The 16,533-nt window shown below is 48.2% G+C and overlaps 2 protein-coding genes across 3 annotated transcripts; both read left to right on the forward strand.

Annotated features, from left to right (window-relative positions):
- The first annotated feature begins 1,010 nt into the window (after positions 1-1,010).
- Positions 1,011-6,643, forward strand: samm50 (SAMM50 sorting and assembly machinery component). 2 transcript variants are annotated; one of them, XM_084451265.1, is made up of 15 exons: positions 1,011-1,150; positions 2,511-2,621; positions 2,736-2,837; positions 2,952-3,039; positions 3,283-3,389; positions 3,587-3,717; positions 3,869-3,956; positions 4,087-4,215; positions 4,711-4,782; positions 4,890-4,976; positions 5,221-5,291; positions 5,466-5,532; positions 5,667-5,823; positions 5,982-6,123; positions 6,231-6,643. In XM_084451265.1, the coding sequence occupies exons 1-15, from the start codon at positions 1,130-1,132 to the stop codon at positions 6,274-6,276; spliced, it is 1,419 nt and encodes a 472-aa protein (XP_084307391.1). In that variant the 5' UTR covers positions 1,011-1,129; the 3' UTR covers positions 6,277-6,643. The 2 variants fall into 2 exon arrangements, with proteins under 2 accessions (XP_084307391.1, XP_084307392.1); XM_084451266.1 differs by having other exon boundaries at positions 5,466-5,533; positions 5,677-5,823; positions 6,231-6,641.
- Positions 6,644-6,897: 254 nt separating this feature from the next.
- api5 (apoptosis inhibitor 5) lies at positions 6,898-16,013 on the forward strand. The gene is made up of 14 exons (XM_084451228.1): positions 6,898-7,164; positions 7,927-8,088; positions 8,311-8,404; positions 8,516-8,581; positions 8,761-8,912; positions 9,245-9,451; positions 9,619-9,723; positions 10,607-10,696; positions 11,550-11,731; positions 11,881-11,974; positions 12,428-12,484; positions 12,603-12,682; positions 14,447-14,586; positions 15,142-16,013. Exons 1-14 carry the CDS (start codon positions 7,093-7,095, stop codon positions 15,219-15,221), a joined length of 1,581 nt encoding a protein of 526 aa, XP_084307354.1. The 5' UTR covers positions 6,898-7,092; the 3' UTR covers positions 15,222-16,013.
- Positions 16,014-16,533: the final 520 nt, after the last annotated feature.

Here is a 16,533-nt window from a genome sequence, read left to right on the forward strand (position 1 = left end):
CCCCCAGGGCTGTGTGCTGTCCCCTCTACTTTACTCCCTGTACACGCACGACTGTACAGCCACCTTTGACTCCAATGCCATTGTCAAGTTTGCTGACGACACCTGGCCTGATCATCAATAATGATGAGAAGGCCTACCTGGAGGAGGTGAGGCTCCTGACCCAGTGGTGTCAGGAAAACAACCTCCATCTGAACGTCAGCAAGTCAAAGGAAATGGTGGCGGGACTTTGGGAGGAAGCAGGAGAGGAACTACACCCCTCTAATCATCAACGGAACCCCTGTAGAGAGAGTGGACAGCTTCAAGTACCTTGGCGTCCAGATCGCCAAGGACCTGACATGGGCAACACACATAGACACTGGGGTGAGGAAAGCACGTCAGAGACTGTACCACCTCAGACAACTGAGGAAATTCAGATCGTTCAGACCAGATCTGACGGAGCTTCTACTCATCCACGAACGAGAGCATCCTGACTGGGAATATCACCACCTGGTACGGGATTGCAAGACCCTACAGAGAGTGGTACGGTCAGCTGAACGTACCCATCCACTCCCCCACCTTGAAGACATCTACTCCAAAAGATGCCAGACCAAGGCCAACAGGATCCTGAGAGACCCCAGCCACCCAGGCAACGGACTGTTCTCTCTGCTACGGTCAGGGAAAACACAGGGTGAGCACGGAGAGACTCAGGACTCTGTATCAAGCATAATCTTGGGAGCCGGCAGCAACATTTCACTGTAACTGTACACCGTACATTACATGTGACAAATAAAGGAATCTTGAATCATTTAGTATGTACTTGTGCATTTTCATATAGTCTTTGATTCAATCCACTTGATTTAATAAATATTCAGCAGTAAGCAAGCTCTTCTCATTGTTTACAAGAACAGTCACGGTACTGCACAAGGGCTAAAAATACTAAACAGGGTACAAAAAATGTCCAAAAATGTGTAATGAAAAACTAAAAACAGTTCCTTGAACCCATGAACATCCAGGAGGCGTGGCTCCGATGTGTCATGGCGTCCCCCGTCTGCAAAATTGAATTTATCTTCGGCCAATTGTGCATGAAAATTGTTGTATTTCCGTTAAATAAACTCTAAATTTTGAAAGGCATTGCTGTCAATATCCAAATATGGGCACCGTCCACGCAAGGGTAAGGACCGCTGCTCAAAATGTATCCGTGAAAGCATGACCTTTGAGTACAGTAGCATAATTACTAGCTAGCTAGCTAACGTTGCTACTGTAAGCTACTGTAGTTCATTTAAATTACTAGGTTACTGTCAAAATAGGTCAAACTGACCAGCTTCCCAACTGGGACGGTTCTCAATTGTTTTCAGCTGTACAAGTAGAATACCTTCCTCTGTCTGACTTTAGAACCGCGTTGCTACGCCCGGCCATTGTAATGTTGATGAAAAATAAAATGATCAACGTACAAGGTTTTCTATAGCACTTGAACTGGCGCTGTGGTCTCCTGTATCATGAACAATCTTTTGCAAATAATTTATCATCGGTCCGAAAATCGCCAACTCTCAAATCGGGTTTTCTCGGTATGCGCGTGCGTCACATTGCATTTATTGTCGTTTATGATACAGCGAGGCCCGGGAGATATGCGGGGATCGAATCCTGACTGTGAGTCGCCGGTGTAACGCACTGAGCTACCGAGCCACCCAATTCAAGGACACTTCGGCACGCTGCCGGGACCGGAGATTGAACCGGAGACCGATCTGTTCCCCCAGCCGGCCGCTCTACCTTCCGAGCTACATGCCACCCTGTTGTATTAGACCTGTGCATAGACTACGCCCTGTAACGAACCATTGAAAAACAGCACACACATGAGCAAATATCAGTTTATTACATCAAGTATTGGGCGATGGGTCCCTTTCTGTGTGGAGTGGAGTGCATGTTCTCCCAATGCTCACTCGGGTTCCCTCCACATAGATTCCCAATATGAAAAACATGCAAGAACAGATGCTCTTCAGTCCTGTCCCTGCAGGACCTGGACTGAGCACTTGGACTTGGTCCCTGAGTGCCACTGATGAGGCTGACAACTACTCCTGGCTGCTTGGATGTGTTGTGTGTGCTGTGTGTGTCAGGTGTGTTGTGTGTGCTGTTTGTGTCAGGTGTGTTGTGTGTGCTGTGTGTGTCAGGTGTGTTGTGTGTGCTGTGTGTGTCAGGTGTGTTGTGTGTGCTCTGTGTGTCAGGTGTGGCCAGTAAACCCTTGAGGTCTATTCATTCATGATTTATCTAATGTAATGATGCGTTGATGGGAACTAGCCTATCTATCTTGATGCTTTCAACACTGCACGTTGGTGGTGATTCAACTGTTTGTTTTGCTAGCTAACTACATTGTTGGTTGTAATGTATTGGTTTTCATGCCATATCGACCATAGCTAATCTATTATAGCCTCCCTTGAACCTTACTGTGTGATTGCTACTGCTCGTCTCATCACAGTACTACTCAATGTGTACCTGCTAGCTAAAGCATCATTTTCAATGTTTCTGTTGTGTTGCAGAGCCTTGACCCCCTACCCATGCAGGGCCCTGAGTTGGGGGTCCATCCCGATGACATTGAGACACCAGAGATGGAGCAGGAGCCAAAGCAGGAAGTTCTTGAAAACAAAAATGTAAGACTAGTTTTTTAACTTAGTTATCAGTCTGACTCCTGAATGACTTTGTCCCAAGATTTTGTCTTATCTTGCTGATGAATCACACAATGTAATTTCCCCCACATTCTTTAGGTAGTAGTTCAGCGTGTACACATAGATGGGCTTGGACGAACCAAAGACGAACTCTTAACATATGAAATTGCTGATGTCTTCCGAGCTAAGGACTTGATTGATGTGAGTGGGCCTGCGTGACATAACTCACGAGTAGTTTCAGAATGTGTCGTTTTTTCATCGGTTCTTTTGTTTTGGAGAGCTGGTTCTAAACATTTGTTTAATGATTTGTTGTAGGTCATGAAAAGGTCCCACGCGGCTAGACAGAAGCTGCTACGTCTTGGCATCTTCAGGAAAGTAGAGGTCGTCATTGACACCTCGCAAGGTACTGTTGTTTTGATATTCAGTCTGTTTTTTTATAACACCTGTCTAATATGTTGCGCTGTGAGATTTGCGTTCATATTTCACAGGTTATGGGCAGTTGAGAGAGCCATATCTGGAATATGTAGAGAGTGGGTCGTATGCCCACCTCCCTTGTTCTCTGTAAAGCGCATTGTGTTGCCTCTGGGTATGAAATGCGCTATACAAATAAAGCTTTGATTGATTGATTGATAATGTTTTCTTTCAGGGGCTGATGCACTTCCTAATGGACTAGATGTGACGTTTGAAGTGACTGAGTTGAGACGGATGACTGGCAGCTACAACACCATGGTCGGGAACAACGAAGGGAGCATGGTGAGAACTCCTGATTGACCCCTGACCATAGAGATTCTAACTGCCCTGATATAGTAGAGATATATTTTCCAAGTATCCAAAGCCCATACATCCTCAACCAATATGTACTGTAGCATGTTCTTGGGTTATTCTAAGTCGACCAAAAATCTCATCCACCACTGTTGCTAGGTTTTGACTTGTTTACCCTCCCATGGCAGGTTCTGGGTCTGAAGCTTCCCAATCTGTTTGGTCGAGCAGAGAAACTCACCTTCCAGTTCTCCTACGGCACCAAAGAGACTTCCTATGGCCTGTCGTTCTTTAAGCCCCAGCCTGGACACTTTGAGCGCAAGTATGTGACAATGAAGCGTGTTTTAGGAGTCGAAGAAACTGGGAGAATACTGAATCCAGAGCTACAGGCTGACTGATGATATGCATAACAATGTTGTTAAACCTGATAGCTTTTTTGTTGGTACTCATTTGATGTCTTTTCACCGTTACAGTTTCATGGTAAACTTGTACAGAGTCACAGGCCAGTTCCCATGGAGTTCTCTGAGAGAGACGGACCGAGGCGTCTCTACAGAGTTAAGTGTATGTCCTCTTGTCTACCTTTCTATTCATACATTCATTTGTCACGCTCATGCACTAAAGTCCAGTGAGATTTACTACCCTTCAGCAGCACCGATGCTCTGTCCTCTCCCTGTGTTCTGCATATTAACAGTTTCCAATCTGGAGGACAAACCACACGTTGAAGTGGGAGGGCGTGTGGAGGGAGCTTGGCTGTCTGGCTCGCACCGCCTCCTTCTCAGTCCGGGAGGAGAGTGGCCATTCTCTCAAATCATCACTCTCGGTACTGGACCTCGGTTTCAACCCAATGACCTATATCTCTAATACCGTATGGGCATCCGCGGCTATTGTCCCCAACCCGATGAAATGGGGTTGTGTGGTATTAGATTGACCAGGGTGTGTGCTTGTGTGTGCGGTCGCCACAGTTCACTTTTCCGTGAAGCAAATGCAGATATTCTGTTCCTGCATTAGTGAAATGTCTGACCGTTTGCTGCCAAGTCAAGCGATCCTGCGTAGTATTATCCATATGCAGCTTCTGACCATTGGATTTAATTCGCCCCGTTTCTCATGGCGAGAAATGCTCATTCCATCTAGTGTGTTGTTGCAAGCAGATTCCCAAAAGTGACTGGTGCACATTGCATCTTTGCCAGATAATTGAGGAGAGGCATTTGTGCTGTTTTCTGGATTTATCCGGCTTGTTTTAAATGGAAGTCTATTCAGTGCTGATGACTTGATGCCGCTTTTATCTTTACATCAATGCGTTTGTCTCGTCCCTCAGCATGCCATGGTTATTGACACCAGAAACTCAAGCATCCTCCCCAGGACAGGTGCCTTGCTGAAGGTCCACCAGGTACGTCAAAGACCAGCAGTCGCACCATTCTCTTCCCTTGAAATATACTTTAAAGCCGTGTTGAGCACACTACAGGTACGATGACATTGGGGGTCGGTGTGTTGCAGGAGTTGGCAGGCTACACTGGGGGTGACGCCAGCTTCCTAAAGGAAGACTTTGAGATCCAAATGAACAGACGTCTCGTCTGGGACTCGGTGAGATGTCAAGATAAACAGCAACCTTTCGCGATGTGTTTTTGGACAGTTTATTGCAAAACTAAGGGGGATATGACTTGTAGTATTGGACCAGCCTTAATCTGTGTAAGAAATCAGTCCTTGACAGCCCTCTTGAATAATGTTATGTGTAATTTAGTGTGATTTACATGGTTGGTCTTCTTGTTCTTTGTTGTGATCAGGATAAGTCCTCAGCCATGGTAATAATATTTGTGTATCCTCTCAGGTCCTGTCGGCCTCCTTGTGGGGAGGAATGCTGCTCCCCATTGGGGATAAGCCAACCAGCATAGCTGACAGGTACAAAGACTGTGCTTCACTCTATATCATATGTCTCCTCTGTAGCCCTAAAGATAAGTCACTAAGCACAGATCATTCATTTCCCAGTCTAGTGTGATTGATTCCCCAACTGCACTGAATAATAACAGATCTTAACAAATTTTCCTCTATTTTTTATATATATTTTTCTCACAGGTTCTATTTGGGTGGGCCTACCAGTGTGAGGGGATTCAGCATGTACAGCATCGGGCCACAGAGTGAAGGTGAGATTACCGTCTCTGTCAATGTAAACACGATCCAAGTCGACGTGGTTTAGTTTGTCTTTGTGATTTTTGGCATCAGGCAAGCTGGTGTCTGGCAGGGTGATTGAATGCCCTTTTGTGTGGTGGTACTATGGGTCTGGCAGGTGATTACCTGGGCGGTGAGGCGTACTGGGCCGGCGGGCTCCACCTGTACACTCCACTGCCCTTCCGTCCAGGCAAAGGTGGCTTTGGAGACCTGTTCAGGACCCACTTCTTCCTCAACGCCGGGAACCTGTGTAACCTCAACTATGGTGGGCACTGATAAGAAGCAGGGTCATTAGATTAGATTCAATGATGTACCTACCTAGAACGTGGCATGGGGGGGTGGCATTATTTTTAGTATGACAATGCAGTGGGTCATTTTAACAGTGTGTGTGTGTGTGTGTGTGCGTGTGTGTTTCCATTCCAGGCGAAGGTCCAAAAGCGCACTTGAAGAGACTTGCGGAGTGTATCCGCTGGTCCTACGGAGCAGGTCTCGTGCTGCGCCTGGGGAACATCGCCAGACTGGAGCTCAACTACTGCATTCCCATGGGGGTCCAGAGTGGAGACAGGTACCGCCTCTCCACTGACTGGATATAGAGATCAGTCCTGTAGATAATCAAAGTTAGTTATTATATATAGAAGTGATGGCTTTATTGTCTCTCTCTCTTCTCTTTAGGATATGTGACGGGATCCAGTTTGGAGCAGGAATCCGATTCCTGTGATCTCCTGCGGCATTTGATATTCAATTCAGTTGTGGGACTGGTTTTTCGTTGGTCTAAGCATGTGTAATTTTGCTCCGAAGAAGGGATCACTTGCATGCACTTTGGGTTCCTGGAAATACGACTGCTACAACCAAACAAGGGTATGGAGAAGATAACGTGCAATTGTTCTACAATTCAGGAGAAGGAGCCCCATTAATAGTGATGTTGAGGTGAGACATCAGCCATGAATGCCCTCATAATGAGTCAAATATAGATGTGGTCAGAATTTCTATGGTCAGAAATAAATTATGTTACCGTCTCCCGTTGTTAAATCTATGGAATGTGTCTCTCTCTCTCCTCTGACAGAGGGGGCCCTCTAGTGGTCTGGTGCCCGGGTCATTTGAAACAAACTTGGCAAATCCGCCCCATGATACTACTAAAAGCCTTAGTGGCCAGCCAAAATAAATCTTTCAGTCCAAAAATCGAATTAATTATACCAACTTGTGAGCATAAGTAAACAAGAAGCTGTCATCTGTTTGATGTATCGTGTCCTCATATTTTATGTTGCTGCGCTTTGGCTGGAGGTTGGCGAACGCGCTAGGATTGTACTTCCAGGCTTCCATCCCAGAAGGGCAATTCAAGACTAGTGTGAACAGTCCGGGCGGCGGGGTTTCATTCACAGCTTTCTAGAAATTTCCACTCCCCAATCCCCTTTCCATACTTTTTATAGCACAGAACTGTATGCGTTAGGATAAAGTTCGAGCCCAGAGGCCGAACTGTAGGTAATTTTTGCAGGATATTTGATCTATTCTCATTGTAACCCTCGGACGCACGCCGATGGCGGTCACCATCGAGGAGCTGTATCGTAACTATGGGATCCTTGCTGATGCAAAGGAGAACCTGAGCCAGGTAACATCGCCAATTCAACCAGAATGTCTACCAAACTGATTATTATTATTTACTATGTGCTTCGCTTAAGGCCAAGTCGAGCTTTGACGTAGTGGATTAATAACTAGCTCACGTTAGTAGTAGCGAGTACAGTCAGACTGGACATGAGGTTCACTCGTTTTGGTGTAACTGGAGTGGCCGGTCGTGCGTCAGGCCTGTAGATTGAGGCGCTTGCTGTGGACCTGTATCCGCCCTGCGCACCGCAGGGTGGCCCGGTTTCAGTAAGCGAGGGGATTTAGTTACGGGTCGCTAACGACGTTAGCATCGTGCTAGCTAGCTACGACATTCGAGGGCCTAGCCTAGATGGCTAGCTAGCAAATCCTCTTATTTAATGTCATTAGACTCATTCATTACCGATACGTTGTATTTACCTGGCCGTCGTATATCTATGCCATCCCAGCAATAATGGTTTGCGAGCTAAACCATGTAGCGTAGCTTCAGCTGGTTATAAACAAAACTATCCACCTAGCGATTGCTAGCTAAGCTAAGTTGGCGAAAGAGATTGTCCTCATGCTACGCCTAACATGACCCATGACCATGGCTAAGTGAGGTAACGTTAACTTTACCTGATGCTGGTGGTTATGGTGGTGTGTCTTTCACAAAAGAAAAGGCAGACAGAAAAACATAAAAATAATTTTAATTTTTGCTCATACTAAATTAAAATTTAATTAAAATTGTATTCCCTGCTCATCATAATATTGTTTTGTTTAATATTTCCTGCAGCACAAAGACGCCTACCAGGTGATCCTTGACGGGGTGAAAGGGGGTCCAAAGGAGAAGCGTCTGGCTGCTCAGTTCATTCCCAAATTCTTTAGCAGCTTCCCAGAGCTGGCAGACGCAGCCATCAACGCTCAGCTTGATCTGTGTGAAGATGAAGACGTATCGGTAAGGGTGACATTAATATGTGGCTCACTGCGTCGCTGTGGGGCCACCACAGTCACTACTTTGCACTGTCTCGCTGCTCAGCAAGCCACTGTTTCAATAGAGCATACTGTGATGTCTGGGCACTCACTAAGAAGCAGACAGAAAATATCAGCCTAATATTTCACTAGAAATGGTGCAGATGATCGTCTACTCAGTTGATACCCTGCTCCATCTTCTGTCTAGATTCGGAGGCAGGCCATCAAAGAGCTCCCACGCTTTGCTGCCGGAGAGAATATTGTCAGGGTTGCAGATATCCTCACCCAACTTCTACAGACAGGTACACGCCTATTGGCATTTCAGCCCTTATTCACCATTCACATGCTCAGGTGTCGAAAATGCATCAAGACGTTCTCTCTTTCAATGACCATTGATATTGGTGTGTTTTCAGATGACTCCGCAGAGTTCAACCAAGTGAACACAGCACTGGTCTCCATCTTCAAATTGGACGCGAAGGGTGAGTGTCCCATTCTTTGGCCTATATACCTTTGTATTCCTGTGGTGGTTACTTCAATTGTTACATAGACTGCAAAAAAAGGTTGTCACCCAAGGATTAATTCATCACATGTAATTGTGCATAGCGTGCTGCGAATAGACCCAAGAAGGCTGTTGTCTTAACTGTGGGTTCCTCGACAGGGACCCTTGGAGGGCTGTTCTCTCAGATCCTGCAAGGAGAGGACATTGTGAGGGAGAGGGCCATCAAGTTCCTCTCCACCAAGCTGAAGGGCCTGCCTGACGACACCATGACCAAGGAGGTCGAGGACTACATCTTCATCGAGACCAAGAAGGTCAGCTCAAGCTCCTCTGTGCACTGGCTCTTGTTTATACTGTCAAATATTCTCCCTCCCCTGTGTAATGAAGTGTAGCCAATGCCTAGCTAAAAGGGCTTGGAGTAAATGTACCATTTGTTGTTCGTCTTATCGTTGAAATTGCACATTTTATAATTCTTGGATGTGATTTTGGCCCCACGCACATTCATGAGCTTTTGTATTGGAGAATATCTTCAGTTCATTTGCGGTCTACATGCCAAAAGCCCTCCTATATCCCACATCCATTAACATCTCAGCCAAACTGCCATATATGGACGTCTAACCTCTGACCCCTCCCCTCTTCCGGCCAGGTATTGGAGGACGTGACGGGGGAGGAGTTTGTCCTGCTGATGCGCGTGGTGTCAGGGCTGAAGGTGATGCAGACGGTGAGCGGGCGTCAGCAGCTGGTGGAGCTGGTGGTGGAGCAGGCCTTCCTGGAGCAGGCGCTCAACCCCGCCGACCCCGACACCGTGGACCGCCTGCTGCAGTGCACGCGCCAGGCCCTGCCCCTCTTCTCTGTGAGTGAAGCAGACACACACCTGCACACACACACACACCTACACACACACTTGTATAGACATACATTTTAGTGCAGACGCGCTCACAGATTCAGTCACATACTTTCCTGTTCTCACTCAGACTCGCACACGCGACTCATTCACTCTCTTTTTTTTGTCTCTTCCAGAAAAATGTGCATTCCACCCGTTTCCTGACCTACTTCTGTGACCACGTCCTGCCCAACCTCAGCTCTCTGACCAGTCCTGTGGCAGAGCTGGACATTCAGCTGGAGGTCAGTATCCCTGTAGCTCACACACACACACACACACACACACACACACACACACACACACACACACACACACACACACACACCTCGTTCTAGGTTGATGAGTTCTAGTCAATCTTTTAATAAATATTCTAGACCAATGCACATTTCGGTCATTTTAATTGTAAGCTTACATGTATGTCTAACCTCCAGAGAACTGGAATCAAATAAATACAAGGTGTGGTCCAGAGACAAACAGATAGACCAAAACCTGTTTCGTAATGGCCTCATCATCCCAACCATTCCTACCTATTATTATCTACTATAATTGCCCGCCCAACCTCTCAGAAAGGAGGTTCTCTCTCCTACCCCCCAAAACAGGCACACATTCCACAGTCACCTCGCCACTTTTGGCCATACATGCCTCTGTCTCTCTCCTACAACGCACACACACACACACACACACACACACACACACACACACACACACTGTAGCACCCTCGGGTCATACTATGGAGTTTACTCTATTATCCTCCATGTTGACACACACTCCCGTGTTGTTTGCATCGGCCATTTCGCGCCCCACACTGGACCCCGGTCCAACCCATTCGCCTGGTTCTGAGATGCACGGGAGGCTCCACACATTGTTGCGCGACGCGCTAAAGATTCAGTGTGAACTGGAACCCGAGCGGGGAGCGTTCAGTCTGGGGTGCCGCCTGTCAGGGGGAAGCGTCGGCTGACTCCACAGTCAACGTGTGACTATTAACGGCCTGTAAGTGGGTGATTAGTCTTCACGGTGTAAAACCGCTTCTCATTATCAAGCGCGCACAGATTTGCTCAGTTGTGTGTGTGTGTGTGTGTTTGTGTGTGTGTGTGTGTGTGTGTGTGTGTGTGTGTGTGTGTGTAGGTGCTGAAGCTGCTGGCAGAGATGAGTCCGTTCTGTGGGGACATGGACAAGCTGGAAGCCAACCTCACCATGCTGTTTGAGAAGCTGCTGGTAAGAGGCTGATTGACAACGACAGCAGGTGTCCATCAGTCGCCGGTTTTCACACAACATTGCTCGTCAGACACGATACGGCTGTGGATGTTTACCACTGCACGCATCTCCATTTTGTAACCATGTACCCAAGAGTGAGATTAATCGACAAACTTGAAGGCACAATTATACTCTTTATGATTTAATAAAAGGTTGCAACCACTAGCGACCGATGTGCTCTTCCCCAATGAGAGCAGCAAAAGTTCCCAGTGATACAGAGCATACAGACATTCTTGTGCAGATAGCGTTGCATAGCGACCCGCTGTAGACCAGGTCAGAACGACCAAGAACAAGCAGATAAAGGGTTGTTGTTGTTCATGTTTCATCGGTGCAGCTGGCGCTTAGCTAAGCTCATAGCAGGATGATGACAGACATTCCGGCAGCAAAATAGCACGCGCGCAGTTTCGGAACATGAATTACTTTAAAAGACTTTGTAATTAATATTGAAGCTCATAAGGTTGAGATGGCTGTACAAAGCCTATACAATCGTCAAATGGTCGACCCAAACAATTATCCTCATCTACACAGAAAATGTTAAGATGACACAAGCAGTACTTTTTTTTTTATTGATCCACTGCGACGGAGGAAAGGCTTATTGGTGATGGCATCTAAGGCCTGTAATTGCCACCACTACACTCTCAGCGGAGCTGCTGTATCCTTGGAGTGAATGGACGTTTGTGCGGAATTCCCGATTTACGGCAAACAATCTGAGCGGACTTGATATCCCAGTATCTTTCTGAGAAACGGCTAAACTGCATCTCCTTTTTCTCTCCCCCTCCCTCTTTCCTTGACCCCGCCCCCTCCCTCCATGTAGGAGTTCATGCCCTTACCTCCAGAGGAGGGCGAGAACGGGGAGAACGCCGGCGGCGACGAGCCCAAGCTGCAGTTCAGCTACGTGGAGTGTCTCCTCTTCAGCTTCCACCAGCTGGGCAAGAAGCTGCCCGACTTCCTCATCGACAAGATCAACGCCGAGCGCCTCAAGGACTTCAAGATCAGGTGAGGGAACAAGAGCGAAGCTACAGCAACATTTCAGTTCTGATGACTTTTTTTTTTCCGTGTGCATTTTGACAACTTTTACTTAGAAATGATGTCTGCCATTTTCCTGATTTGACCTGACCCAGGTTTCTGTGCATTGGTCCCAACAGGTTACAGTACTTTGCCAGAGGACTGCAGGTGTACATTCGGCAGCTCCGGGTGGCTCTGCAAGGCAAGACGGGAGACGCCCTGAAGACAGACGAGGTGTGTGTGAGGCAGGATGCTTCATCGTCTCTTTCCGAATGGCACTATTGCTGTGGAGAAAGTTAAAGCTGCGTGAGATAACTCAGCACTTTGGCGGCCCCTCTGGTCATGATAAAAACTGCAGTATACTAGCAGTACAGTGTACTAGCCAGTACACTGAAATTCTAAAATAAATTCTAAAATACAATAATAAATAATAAAGGGTCTTATACTCATGTCACGAAAATGATTGCTAAAGCCAATTCATAAACTATTGGCAGGAAACCTTGAATATTTAACTTTAAAAAGGTGATCTCATGCAGCTTTAAGGGAAATCTCAAAGCAAGTCTTAACTTGTTTCAAACTACCCTATTCGCTCTTTGCTGATGTTCCTGGGTGATTGTTAGATTATCTTCCCATTCACATGTTAAACGTCTCAGTGGCTAACCTGACCATTCTCTGTGTCTCTTTAAGAACAAGATCAAAGTGGTGGCCCTGAAGATAACCAACAACATCAACGTCCTCATCAAGGTACGGGGCCAAAAGAGATGTGGACGGAATGCAAGAGTACAGATACATGTGGAAAAAAATGACATGTCAATTTCCAGACGTCAGTCGTCTTCGTTCACGTGCTCGTTCTCGTTTGCAGGATCTCTTCCACAACCCACCGTCGTACAAGAGCACAGTCACCCTGTCCTGGAAGCCCGTCCAGAAGGCCGAGCCCGTCGGGTAGGTCCACCGTGCTCTGAGACGGTCCCAGCCGTGTGAAGCTAAACGGCGCCAAGCTTGCAGCTGCGTAGAGCACACTGCGACAGCTTGGCTCGGCTACCGAGTGTCGTGTTTTTGCAGACTGCAGTATTAGCTAGCTAAGCCATGGTAAACAACTCAAAAACGGCACCGGCTCTAAAATACAGCTGGCCGGTGGACACACGGCCTAACCCTGTCCAGTCTGGTAGGTCCCATGGCTGGGCCAGGCGGGTAGGTCCCATGGCTGGGCCAGGCGGGTAGGTCCCATGGCTGGGCCAGGCGGGTAGGTCCCATGGCTGGGCCAGGCGGGTAGGTCCCATGGCTGGGCCAGGTGGGTAGGTACCATGGCTGGGCCAGGTGGGTAGGTCCCATGGCTGGGCCAGTCGGGTAGGTCCCATGGCTGGGCCAGTCTGGTAGGTACCATGGCTGGGCCAGTCGGGTAGGTCCCATGGCTGGGCCAGGCAGGTAGGTCCCATGGCTGGGCCAGTCGGGTAGGTCCCATGGCTGGGCCAGGTGGGTAGGTGCCAGGTGGGTAGGTCCCATGGCTGGGCCAGGTGGGTAGGTGCCAGGTGGGTAGGTCCCATGGCTGGGCCAGGCAGGTAGGTCCCATGGCTGGGCCAGGCAGGTAGGTCCCATGGCTGGGCCAGGTGGGTAGGTCCCATGGCTGGGCCAGTCTGGTAGGTCCCATGGCTGGGCCAGGCGGGTAGGTCCCATGGCTGGGCCAGGTGGGTAGGTCCCATGGCTGGGCCAGGCAGGTAGGTCCCATGGCTGGGCCAGGCGGGTAGGTCCCATGGCTGGGCCAGTCTGGTAGGTCCCTTGGCTGGGCCAGGTGGGTAGGTCCCATGGCTGGGCCAGGCGGGTAGGTCCCATGGCTGGGCCAGGTGGGTAGGTACCATGGCTGGGCCAGGCGGGTAGGTCCCATGGCTGGGCCAGGTGGGTAGGTACCATGGCTGGGCCAGGCGGGTAGGTCCCATGGCTGGGCCAGGCGGGTAGGTACCATGGCTGGGCCAGGCGGGTAGGTCCCATGGCTGGGCCAGGCGGGTAGGTACCATGGCTGGGCCAGGCGGGTAGGTCCCATGGCTGGGCCAGTCTGGTAGGTCCCATGGCTGGGCCAGGTGGGTAGGTCCCATGGCTGGGCCAGGCGGGTAGGTACCATGGCTGGGCCAGGCGGGTAGGTCCCATGGCTGGGCCAGTCTGGTAGGTCCCATGGCTGGGCCAGGTGGGTAGGTCCCATGGCTGGGCCAGGTGGGTAGGTCCCATGGCTGGGCCAGGCGGGTAGGTACCATGGCTGGGCCAGGCGGGTAGGTCCCATGGCTGGGCCAGTCTGGTAGGTCCCATGGCTGGGCCAGGTGGGTAGGTCCCATGGCTGGGCCAGGTGGGTAGGTCCCATGGCTGGGCCAGGTGGGTAGGTCCCATGGCTGGGCCAGTCGGGTAAGTCCCATGGCTGGGCCAGGCAGGTAGGTCCCATGGCTGGGCCAGGTGGGTAGGTCCCATGGCTTAGCTAGTTTCCTCTTCTTGCCTCCTTTGTGCTTTGGTTGTGTAAGAAGGATGCCTATTTCTGTGTATTTACTGTAAGCCTATTTCTCATGTCCTGTTCAACAAGACCTTTTTATCGCAGTATTTGACCCAATTGATAGATGTGAATTCATCTACTCATATTTATCTAAGAGAGAACTTACCGTGGTTGTCATGTTGCGAGTTGTCGTGACCTCCGGTTGACCTCTGCTGACCTTTGCCCCGCCACAGTCAGAAGCGCCCGTCAAGCGAGGAGATGGGCGCCGGCAGCAACGCGAACAAGCAGCTGTCTCTCCCCCGGAGGGACGCGCGGCAGATCTACAACCCCCCCAGCGGCAAGTTCAGCGCCAAAATCGGCAATTTCTCCCCCGGTGAGCAGGGCCCGGCGACGCGCTGACTGACCGTGGAACGTTGCCACAACATTGTCCTAACGTCGGCACAACGTTGATAACACTTATCACAGGGTTTCTTTGTGGTTCATGGGTTTCACACACAATGGACCTTTCCAGTACATTATTTTGACCTTTTCTACCTCGCATACGGTCATTTATGTGCATTTTAAGGTCCTTTTCATTTTTTCGTCATATCTGCTGTATATTAGCAAATTCTCGAGGTGAAATCTGCAGGGTTGGTGACGCGAATACATGCCAAAAGTATTTCCTTACTGCGTATATATTGTTTTGCGTGATATAGCATATTTTCCTGTCCGGTCCACTGTGTTTACAAAAAGGGTGATCACAATGAGCATTATGCATAGTGGTGATCTGGGTGTTCCTGAAAGAGGGTTTAAGTGAAAACTAGTTAACTCAAGTTTGCTAACCCTGAGATTCAATTCAATCTCAGGGTTGTACAGTTTTCACTAAAACCCTCTTTCCTGAATCCCCCCTGTTCTTAATTCCTGTTCTGTTTTTGTCGTCTGGCTACAGAAAACCGCGGAGGCTTCAGGGGAGGCCGGGGGCGGGGCTTCGGAGGCAGAGGCAACAGGAGCCGAGGCCGTATTTACTGAGTTCCTCGTCACACACACACACACACACACACACACTCAAATGTTGAACTGCAGCACATCGGGATCCCTGCCGTAGTGAAGCGGTCTCCATCGCCCCTCCTTATCCAGTGTCCACTTCTCTCTCCTCCCCCTCCTCCGCCTTCTATGAACCCACTTCATAGAAAAGGACCTGGACTTTTCTACCTGACGCTTCAACGCCCATTCTCCCCTAGCAAGGCCATTGGTCAAGTAGATCCTCCTATTTTCTTTAGGTTTTTTTAAGTATTTTTGTGAATGAAAAGACTGCCATGTTGTACCCGATTGATATTTTTGTCAGATTGTTGGAGAAAAAAATCTTTTTGTTTTACAAAATGGTGACATTTGCATTCTTTCTACCCTTTTATTTAATCTTAATTTTTTAGAGCTTCAATTGGATCGGTTGACTCTTGCTACTTTGTATGAATCGATAATGATGTTTTGATTGGAGTTTTATCATAAACTTTTATTGAAGTCTCACTGCTTGCCCATTTTGTTTCTGTAGCATCTGGTTAGTATTGGACAACTGCACTGGTATCAAAACAAGGATCATTCATTTTAACTCTCAAATTAATTTTGTCATTGAATGTTGTCGTTGAAACCAACCTGGCAGCTAGAGGTTTGGGAGGGAAATGGAAGTTAACTTTTTCTAGTAGTGAAATGTAGTCAGTGATTTGACGTCACCATTTGTTTCAAGAGAACATATCTCACTTTGCACTGGTTGATTGTTGATCAGCTCCTCGTGATGGCATCATGTCCTGGGCCTTCTGCTCCTGTCAATGCATGCCTTTGGATGAGACTTCGTCAAATATTGAAATGTTTTGAATTAAAATTGGCTTTGGAAAAGAAATCTGATCATGGAAATGATTCGGTAAATTATTTAGTGTACACCAGGTATTTTTCTGACAATATTTATTTTTAAATGCAAAAAATCAACGTTTCTTGCCAATGCTTTGGACAGTTGGTTGGTTAAAGCCTCGGACACTAGAAGACTCACAATCTTAACAGATTATGAAATGACTGGGAGTATACACTAGGCGAGTGGTGACGAGTTTACACCACGATTGCATCCAGAATCTGCTCCAAAATAACAAACGTTTGATATTGTCCGACTCGCTCCGACTCGGATCGGGAGAAGTCTGTTCTCATCATACACTTGCCGATTTAAATCAGTACCCCTCATACACTTACAGATTTCTGTGCCAAATTGCCACTCCGACTACCCCAACTAGTGCAGACTGCTGCTGACTAGGACAGACTCGGCAGGATTGAATCGTGTATAAAATTCAGCATAATA

The sequence above is a fragment of the Borostomias antarcticus genome (genome assembly GCF_949987555.1).
Source record: "Borostomias antarcticus genome assembly, chromosome: 16".
Taxonomy (NCBI): Eukaryota; Metazoa; Chordata; class Actinopteri; order Stomiiformes; family Stomiidae; genus Borostomias; species Borostomias antarcticus.

Bases quoted from the DNA above. Each gene is read 5' to 3' on its own strand.
- api5 (XM_084451228.1), top strand. From the start codon at position 7,093: ATGGCGGTCACCATCGAGGAGCTGTATCGTAACTATGGGATCCTTGCT. The intron at 8,405-8,515 runs GTACACGCCTAT...GTGTGTTTTCAG, and splicing joins CACCCAACTTCTACAGACAG to ATGACTCCGCAGAGTTCAAC. The intron at 10,697-11,549 runs GTAAGAGGCTGA...CCCTCCATGTAG, and splicing joins TGCTGTTTGAGAAGCTGCTG to GAGTTCATGCCCTTACCTCC.
- samm50 (XM_084451265.1), top strand. From the start codon at position 1,130: ATGGGCACCGTCCACGCAAGG. The intron at 5,533-5,666 runs GGTGAGATTACC...GGTGGTACTATG, and splicing joins GCATCGGGCCACAGAGTGAA to GGTCTGGCAGGTGATTACCT. The intron at 5,824-5,981 runs GTGGGCACTGAT...TTTCCATTCCAG, and splicing joins CCTGTGTAACCTCAACTATG to GCGAAGGTCCAAAAGCGCAC.